General features: G+C 35.4%; 1 protein-coding gene across 1 annotated transcript; it reads left to right on the plus strand.

Annotated features, from left to right (window-relative positions):
• The first annotated feature begins 3,811 nt into the window (after positions 1-3,811).
• LOC108344673 (endoglucanase 17) lies at positions 3,812-6,324 on the plus strand. The gene is made up of 8 exons (XM_017583118.2): positions 3,812-4,199; positions 4,305-4,511; positions 4,632-4,832; positions 4,929-5,021; positions 5,118-5,279; positions 5,375-5,486; positions 5,569-5,732; positions 5,827-6,324. The coding sequence occupies exons 1-8, from the start codon at positions 3,948-3,950 to the stop codon at positions 6,157-6,159; spliced, it is 1,524 nt and encodes a 507-aa protein (XP_017438607.1). The 5' UTR covers positions 3,812-3,947; the 3' UTR covers positions 6,160-6,324.
• Positions 6,325-10,444: the final 4,120 nt, after the last annotated feature.

Raw genomic sequence — 10,444 nt, forward strand, 5'->3', positions numbered from 1 at the left:
ATTATGACATAATATCATTATTTATATATATATATATATATATATATATATATATTATAACCTGACTCATTACGAAATTCATTTTGTAATATACTATTAAATCTTTGAGTTTGAGTACATGCATACAAGAGAATTTTTTTCTTATATAACATAGTTTTATTTTTAATTTACGTATATAGCACACTATAAATAATATTTACAGGAATAGCACGGTTTTGTAAAAGTTCAGAATTCGGTTTTTGGGAAACCGAATTCTCACTTCTTATTTTGAAACTTTTTACAAAAAAGTATGTTAAAATTCTGTTGTTCGGAAACCGAATTCTGATTTTGTTCTTTCGAAAATATATACTGAAAATCTTCAACCGTTTGCGAAAACCATCTAAGGCTTTAACACCGCTGAAAGCTTAAAACGTTTTCTTTGAAGGCTTAAACGGTTTTCGAAAACCGTTGAATATATTAACTATTAACATATTTTTAAAATTTTGCTTTTAGTTTAAAATTAACAAATAATTAATTTATTCTAATATTATTTAAATAATATTAGAATATGTAACATCCCAAAAATACAGTATAAAATTATATACGAGAATAATCACATATTAATAATACTACAAATCAGTTCTACACATAACGAGATACTATTATAGCCGAACGACCTTACATAACAGCAGGGAATTAAAACTGCACACTAGCTACAATTAAACCGAACGGTTTACAAAATGAACTTGTACCGATCGGTCTTACAAAAGGGGAAGCCAACAACTGACCGAACGTTCCTAAGGTTCAGCCTTCACTTCCGCCTCTTCCAATGCTTCTTCCAGTAGCTCTTCTTCTGCTCACATCCACACAGATGATCATTGCAACAGGACAACAACCGAACGCACAACACAGACAAAATGATAAACAGGGTAAGCTTATCTAATTTAATTAATTCAATAACAACATACAACGTTCATAATTAAATCAACCACAGCAAATCATAATTCATACGTAAGGGCATATAAAGACCGACCACTTGACTCTGACTGTCCGAACTGTATAAATCCTGTGTAGCTACGACGTTTGTGCACCCGGGTGATGTAATAACTGGGATGCTCTCAACAGTTGCCACTCGAGGTTAATCTGTTCCGTCCAAGTTAACCTTATGGACTAGGACCTCCTGTCATTCACACACTTGGCTTACTCCTCTCTATGTGAGAATGAGTAATCATGGAATATCAGGATAAACGCCGGTAAGCTTTGCCCACATTCATACTTTACCAATCAATAACCACCTTCTGAGATATTCCTCCTTAGAATACTCTTTCATAACCAAACTATTTCATTCACATCACATTTCAAATACTCTTATACTTCATCATCAATATATTCAACTGAAATAAGATCACACTTTCTCATCATAGCACAAGTACGACTAGAATAACACTTCTTAGAAACTAACATGACCAAGCGCTATTTACGAATTTATCCACTTCAATAAACAGACCCCTAAGAGATCAAACCGGACGCCACGAAGCCTAGGTCGAGTACTAAGACTCTAGGCCGAACACCTTTTAAAGACCAACATTGTTTGACACCCAATACTAATACTGATGAGAAACTATGAAGTAACGAACGCTGTCGAGTTTGGCTGAAGACTCTTATTCTAAAAAATGGTAATAATAGATTACTGAAACGAGACCCAACGCTTGGTTTAAGACCGAGTCCTGTAGAAAACCGTACACTATTGAACGAGCGCTGGTCCAATACCAAGTACTTATCAGGAACAAGCGCTACTGAGATCGAACGCTTGGTCCAAGACCGAGCACTAATAAACTTACATAAAACGAATGAATGAATATATATATATATATATATATATATATATATATATATATGAATATATATATATATATATATATATATATATATATATATATATATATATATATATATATATAGACACACACACAATTGCGCCACAATTATTTTTAATGGAAAATAACGATAACGCCTACGACTTTAAGTAGTATAGAATATATTTACTAAATTGTTTAAGAAGCCTAAAGGAGAACTACACTTAGGCCGAACGCTCATTTACGTATATCTAATATTATAAAACGATCTTCATGAACGAAATTCTCACCAAAAGAAGAATTTAGTATAGACGGACGCTCAAAGGAAAACTGAACAGCTAATATTGTCTCTCGGTCACAGTTTACCTAATTCTACAGAGTATTACAGAATGACTCTTAGACAATATCCCTAAAACATGAGAGATCAGTTAAGACCATGCAGTTCCATGAAGAATCGAACGATCACTAATGACGCTCGACCATACTACATCATTTACTCAGAATACTACAGTTTGAAGATCAAAACCTATCTCAACTCAGTTCACACCATTTATCAATCATCCATCCACACATCCAAACAAGCAGTAGCACACATATTTCATACTCATCAAATAATCAAACAACGTATCATGCAAACATACAAACGTTCAAAACAAGAATCTTAATCAAATTATATAAGCTTCCCTTACTCTAACCATAACCGAACGCTCACAGATGCATAATAGAGCTCACTACTACCAAAGACTTTACATTCGACAGTCACGTTTTAGGAATACTGAACCAAACAGAAAACCAAAAACACTCAAAATAATACGATTCGCTCAGGCGACCAGAAATAGGAGTTTGCATGCGAGAATAAACGATCGTGCTAAAGAGAAAGAAACTCACCGGCTTAGAACCACAAACCGATCGGTTTAAACGAAAGCTCTTGACGCCGGGAGAGTTCAAACGGTGCCTGAGAGGTGATCGGAAGAAGAGAAGATGAGATTTTCTTAGAGAGAAAGTGGAGATGGTATAGAGAAGGAGGAGATTCAGAAGGTTGAAGATGAATGGTGCATGCAGAGAAGTGGCACGAAAATTTGAAAGTTTCAGTTTTACTCCTACCGTCAAAATCGTTCGTCCAATCTCCATCACACACCTGTCTTCTACTTTTTGAATTTCGGACGCCCTTTTCGCTTACACATTACTCCACTAAGTTGGAGTTTTTATGATTCTGACACAATAAATTAATTATTTGTTAATTAAAAATAAAACTATGTTTTATAAGAAAAAAAATCCACAACAAGAAGCACTATTGGAGGATTCAAGCAACATTTCTGAAAGAAATCACCAAGAAATCTCCGAGGTATGGAAAAGGCAATAAGAACGGTGACATATACATAATTGAGTGTGTTTTTAGGTTCCATTGGCATTGTTTTTGACTTGTAACCTTAGTTGGGTAGGCAAGGTTGGAGAGAGTGAGTGTAGTCCTCTCTTGGTCACTTTGTTTTGTGTTTAAGTGTTGGTGAGGATACAAATTGAGTGTTATCTTTTGTATTTTAACTCAAATCTTTATTAGTAGATTTTCTTTTAATTAAAGTTGTTGAAAAAGACTAAATATAGGCTCGTTCAAATAGCATAACCGGTATAAATCTTGGTATCCTTTAATCTTGTTCTTACATTTTGTTTTACTTAATCAAAATACTTTTATTTAGTGATTTCAAGATTCAATGTTTCAAAAATAACTGTGAAACTTATTTTTAAAATCCAATTGACATAGGAACAACATTTCTAACATAAATTAAGTATGATATTTGAGAAAAAACATTGTCCTGTTAGTATTATATGTTACTTACACATAAAAACATATAACTTTTTTTTTCCAAAATTTTAGTTTAAAATAGTTTGATTAGTTAGAGAGGAGAAAATGGAAATAAAAGAAAAGGCAAAACATAAGAGTGTAGGAGTAGGATGTGGAGCTAATTATTGTTGTATTGTAACGAAGCAGGGCCTTAGAGAGGCCGCGGCAGCTTTTGCTTTATAAAAATCAGAGACTGAACGTCAAAACAGCACACACTCTTGACAGTGTGAATTGCAGGTTAGTGTTTGGTCGTTTCACATTCCCTCTTCAAAATGACTTTCTCCCTTTCCCTCACCATTCTGCTACCCCTTCTCTCTGTTTTTCTGCTACATGCAAATGCCTCCCCACTCCATTACAATCACCCCATTCACCATCGCCACCCTCGTTTTGCCACTCATGACTACAGAGATGCTCTCACCAAATCCATTCTCTTCTTTGAAGGCCAGAGGTCAGGGAAGCTCCCTCCTAACCAGAGAATGTCTTGGAGGAGGGACTCTGGTCTTTCTGATGGCGCCGCCCTGCGTGTATGTCTATATCTAACCATCTCACAGTCGTCCCAACTCTCACATTGCCATGTTTTTTCTTTTTTGTGTATTTGGTTGCTTATTTTAGTGTTAATATAAATGCAGGTTGATTTGGTCGGTGGGTACTATGATGCTGGGGACAATGTCAAATTTGGCTTCCCCATGGCCTTCACCATCACCATGCTCTCATGGAGCGTTATTGAGTTTGGTGGGCTTATGAAAGGCGAGTTGCAGAATGCCAGAGTGGCCATTCGCTGGGCCACTGATTATCTTCTCAAAGCTACTGCACATCCCAACACCATTTATGTTCAGGTCAGTTACACACTCTTGCGTATTTTACCTTTTTATTTTCTTATAAAAATGGAGTCAGTCTTCTTTAGGGAGAGAATGGGAAACTTAGATTCTGATCTTGGTTTGGATTGGCTTTTGCAGGTGGGGGATGCTAAGAAGGACCATTCTTGTTGGGAGAGACCAGAGGACATGGACACTCCAAGAAGTGTGTTCAAAATAGATGCAAACACACCTGGTTCAGAAGTTGCCGCTGAAACTGCTGCAGCTCTTGCAGCTGCTTCTCTGGTTTTTAGAAGAACTGACCCCACATACTCAAAAGTTTTAGCTAGAAGGGCCATCAGGGTAAGCCTTCGGTTCAGTTTTCAGAAGCAATTTTCGGAAGAGAAAATTGCTCTCCACTAAATCTGAAGACTGTATGTATTTTGTTTGTGGGTTTAGGTATTCCAGTTTGCTGATAAATACAGAGGATCCTACAGCAATGCCTTGAAACCCTTTGTGTGCCCCTTCTATTGCTCTTACTCTGGTTATCAGGTAACCTTTCAACTGTTCCAGATTCTTTAGGGATGTTCAGTTTAGCAAGAGGAGACATACTCATTACTCAAATTCTTTTGGTGAATGATATGGTAGGATGAGCTGTTGTGGGGTGCTGCCTGGCTGCACAAGGCTACCAAGAATCCAATGTACCTAAACTACATTAAAGTTAATGGCCAGATCCTTGGGGCTGCAGAGTTTGACAACACCTTTGGGTGGGATAACAAGCATGCCGGAGCAAGAATACTTCTCTCCAAGGTCCATATCTCATCACATGTATTCTTGACTATGCTGCAAACAAAACTAGAAACATAATGATTTAAAATTTACAGTTTTTTTTTTCATGGTTTTAGGAATTCCTGGTTCAAAGGGTACAATCCCTCCATGACTACAAGGGGCATGCGGACAATTTCGTTTGTTCTCTAATTCCTGGGACCTCTTTCTCTTCCACCCAGTATACACCAGGTGAAGTTCATTTTTACTCGGTAGCAGTGGAAACTGTGTCTAAGTGGTCCAAATTGTAACGGTTACTTTCTTGTTATACTAGGTGGGCTACTTTTTAAGATGAGTGATAGCAACATGCAGTACGTCACATCCACCTCCTTCCTGCTGTTAACATATGCGAAATACTTGACCTCAGCTCATACGGTTGTTAACTGTGGCGGAATGGCAGTAACACCAAAGAGGCTCCGGTCAATAGCTAAGAAACAGGTTGGGGAAAAAGAAAAAAAAAAACGTAACTTGCAGCATCTATTTATCTGCCATAGTCATTTGGAGTTGATTATTTTAATTATTCTATTTGCAGGTAGATTACTTGCTTGGAGACAACCCCTTAAAGATGTCGTACATGGTGGGGTATGGTGGAAGATACCCAAGAAGGATACACCACAGGGGTTCATCTCTACCGTCCATGGGTGTACACCCTGGAAAGATCCAATGTCGTGCAGGCTTTAGTGTGATGAATTCACAATCCCCGAACCCAAACATTCTAGTGGGGGCTATTGTGGGTGGACCGGACCAACATGATAGGTTCCCAGATGAACGGTCAGATTATGAGCAATCAGAGCCAGCCACATACATAAACTCACCCCTTGTAGGAGCACTGGCGTATCTAGCTCACTCATTTGGTCAAATCTAGACTCCAACTAATTTGAGACAACCAGTAAGCCTTGTAAACTTGTTCACAATGTAACCTTATTGCTGCCACGCTTATGTACGTGTATGTATGTATGTTCTGTCCAGTGATAGTGTGTTCAACTTTTCAAGAAATTGAAACTAAGTTACCAGTGTTTTGTTTTTGCTATTTCAGTTCCTAAACATAAATTTAAAAAAAAAAAAAAAGGAGCATATAGTAAAAGTGTGAAGATGGAAAAGGAGTATTTGACCGTTGAAAATGAGGATGATTGAAGTTAAGGGTGTATGACAAGTGTCAGCGATGACAGAAGTAGTAGGACTTCAGCTTTTTCTTGAGAAGGAGGGAACTTCCCCAAAAGTGGAACACAACGCTTGCTTCCAATGACGACGTTTCACCAATTCACGTCTTCATATGTGTGTAGATCTAAATTTTTACTTCATTTAAACGTGCGTTTCACAAGCGAGTCCGTGGGAAATTTTACGTCCATTTATAAATTTACGCGGAAGCTACAGTTCATAGTAAGTCCTACCCATAAAAAATTGGAAAATTTAAAACTAACACATTTAAAAATCTGTTAAATTACAAGCTTCAAAAGCTAACTAGTTATTTGTGCTTTCTTTCTCTTAAAAATTTTGCTATTCAAAACTCATTCTCTCTTCAGTTAAAGGAAAGGATATAGGTGTTTTATTATTTAAACATAAAAACCCACAAATGGTACCATATGTAATAATTTTTTAGTTTGACTTCTCTAAAATTGGAAAATGCATTTTTATGAGGTAAAGTTACTTATGGGCATTGTAACATGAAAAATAAAATCATATTATTATTATAATAAATAAAATAAAAGTAAAGCAACTAAAAGAAAGGGGAGGATAAACATCACCCTCGCCTGATTTTTTTCTATCTCGCGAGCACATACAAGCTCTCTTATCTGTTCCTTCTTTTCCATTTTACACCTTCAATCTTCAGTAATTTTTAGAAATTGATCAATAAGATAAAAAGTATTTTGAATTGATCAAATTTTAAAACGGAATAAGTTTATTCTAATGAAATCATCTTTTTTAGTTTTCATGTTGTTTTTATCATCAACTTTAATTGAAACAATTGAGAGAAATGATTCCCAAAGCCTAATATGTCATATACTAAAACTCTGTCCTGTTTGGACACTTTGCACTTTGTCTCTAGTTGGGAGTAACTCAATCGGCTGAGTTGTGGAGTTTTAACTTTGAAAAAAGTTATTTTAAAGTAAGAGAAGTTAGTAAATCTTTAGAAATATTATTTATTAAATTTTGTTAGTAGTAATGTTGTGATATTGAACCCTGTGGTGGTATAACGGGTTAACCCTTATATGGTTATCTCGATCCCTTTAATTGGATTTATATTGTTACATATCTTGTGAGTGATGGTGAAGAGAGTGTGAAATTTGTGAGATGACAAATTTATATATGTTATAAAGATTTCAACACTCCTACTTACTCAAACCTATTATTTTTCCTATAACAGAGAAAAGTTTCACGGAAGTTTGAAGACGAGGAAAAGATAAAAAAAAAATTTCACACCAAGGCATCTTATAGACTCTTAGAGACGTATAAAAAAGCTAGAACTCAAGGAAAAAAAGTTGATTGGATGGGGGACAATGTTTGGAATGGTCTTCTGGAAAAGTGGAACATGCCACTTCATAGACAAAAGTGTAAAACGACAAAGAAGAATCAGACATCTGAAAAGGATGGTTGTTTGCATACTGAAGGATCTATTAGCGTGTACGACCATGCTATTCGTTTGGTATGTAACTTGTACATTTCATTTCTTAATTTTGTAATCATAAACATTACAAATATTTATTAACAACTCTTCTTGTTTGAAATCACAGGAGCTTGGTCGGTCAGTGAATGTTGACGAAATCTTTTAGTAGACACATATTCGTCAATCAATAGGGGAATTTGTGGACGAAAGGTCTAGACAGACACATGTTAGTTTCTACTAACTATATCACATTTTGTATTATATATTCCGTATGAGGTTTTTAAACTTTACGTTTAATGATAATCATTTATTCATTTATCAGGAACAATTTCTTCCAAAATTTTCTCAAATAAGATCTGAGACTGCATCTGTTGGTGCCTCAGCATGTAGTCCCCTAGACCTTGCGGAGGAGGAAAGATTGAGAAACGATGTTGGTTAGAGGCTGCTAGTGGAAAATACAAGAGACATGTATACGACATTGGAAATGTCGGTTCCCAAGATGACTGTATCAATAGTTACATCCAACAGACACAAACATCTTCTTCTACTCAGCAGCAAAATTCACAAGAAATTTTTAACCTCCGATCACAATTACAACACCATAATCAACGGCTTCAAAATTTTGAAGGATTTATTGGCACCATCGTGCAATACCTTCCGCCTTCGGCAGCCGCAGCTGCACAAGAATTTTTCAACCTCCAAATCCTCAAGTTCAAAATCAGGCACCCAATGATGTCCAACCAGAACAACAACCTCTAGATCAACAACCACCAGATCAATAACCACAAGACGGAAATGATTATTATAGGGATTATTAGGCATTTTATAGAACTTATATCCATTGCTCTTGAACTTATTTAGAACCAGAACCAGTTTATGAACTTACCTAATGTTTACAACTTATTTATTATGTTCCACTTATATTGATGTAAACAATATTTATGTATTCATGTACAATGCTTCTTTGTGGATTAAATGTATGTGAAATGTTTGTTGGTTGGTTTTATATGTCAATGAACAATGTATAATGTCCAAGTCTGGTTGTGTGAATTGTGCATGTTCATGGGTACTGCTACATGCAGGACACTTATTTACATCCTCTGATATCATTATATACAGATATATCCGTATCTAAGTATATGGATAAACGTATATAAGTTATATATGTATTTGTCCGTATATAACTTATATATGGATATTTCTGTATATAAATTATATACGGATATATCCGTATATAAGTTATATATGGATATATATGGATTTATCCATATATAACTTAGCTACGACAGTTTTATATACAAATTTTTGCTTGTATGTAAGCCGTATGTAACCAGGTGTTATATACGGATTTTAGGCCTTATATACGGATTTTGACTATATGTAGTTCAATTTTTTCTTGTAATGTACCCGTTGGATACTTGCGGATATTTTAAAAAAATTATTTTATAAAACTTAGAGTTGTCAACAAGTCAAGTCCCATTCCAACAAACTGCATTCCTTTAAATAAAAGAAGTGTAGTAACTAGTTCATCATTATGCTCATATGCCATTATTATAGAATTCCAAGACACCACATCTCTCACCTTCATGCCATTAGAAATTGTCTGATGATCCTACAGCCTACCAAATTGTGAATACATATTAATTAAAGCATTGCAAACAAAAACATCACTTTCCAACACATGCTTTATCACGTACAAAATGAACCAACATCCCACAAATAACATCATTCACGTCTGCACAAACAGGAAGCACACTTGCCATCGTAACTGTATCCATCTTTGCCCCTTCAAGATTTATCTTAACTAAAACACCCAATGTCCCAATTGCTTTCCCATTCTAAAGAAACCCCAAAATCACCACGTTCCAAGATCCTACATCTTGGACGAGCATATCATCAAACACCTAGTGGGCAACATCCACAACATTAAACCTTGAATATAGATGCATCAAGGAAGCAACCATATACATATCATGCTCAATCAAACACCCACCCATTCAAACACGATTCAATCACTAGGATACACATTATGTTATTGGTATTAGGGTTCAATCACTACTCATGGAAAACTCTCACCCACCCACCACTCAAATATGATACGAGAAAAATAAAAAATAAGAAGAAAACTTAATACGAGTAAATCTCTAGCACTTGGGCGAAAAAATACTTACTTAATTTTAAATCCCTAATACAGAGTGAAAAGTGCTTTTCAAAATCACTAATGCAAAAAGGGCATTGAGGTCTCGCTTTCAACGTCATAATACAAAAAAACCAACATAAAAAATAATTTGTGGCATTTTAATAAATAAATATTGAATTTCGATGTCAAAATTTATACTTTTCCGACATCATATGGTCATTAGATGTTAGAATTCTCAATTTCCAACGTCATATTAGGGAAATTTAATGTAAATGTTTGGCGCAAAGGTGAAAATGTACCCTGTATGATGTCGAATGCCCTAGTTTCAAATGTCAGAGTTATAAGACATCGAAATATCACTTTATAGACATTATATGTTATTGAATTCATTAAAAAATTGGGCTG

Source organism: Vigna angularis, chromosome 3 (genome assembly GCF_016808095.1).
Source record: "Vigna angularis cultivar LongXiaoDou No.4 chromosome 3, ASM1680809v1, whole genome shotgun sequence".
Lineage (NCBI taxonomy): Eukaryota > Viridiplantae > Streptophyta > Magnoliopsida > Fabales > Fabaceae > Vigna > Vigna angularis.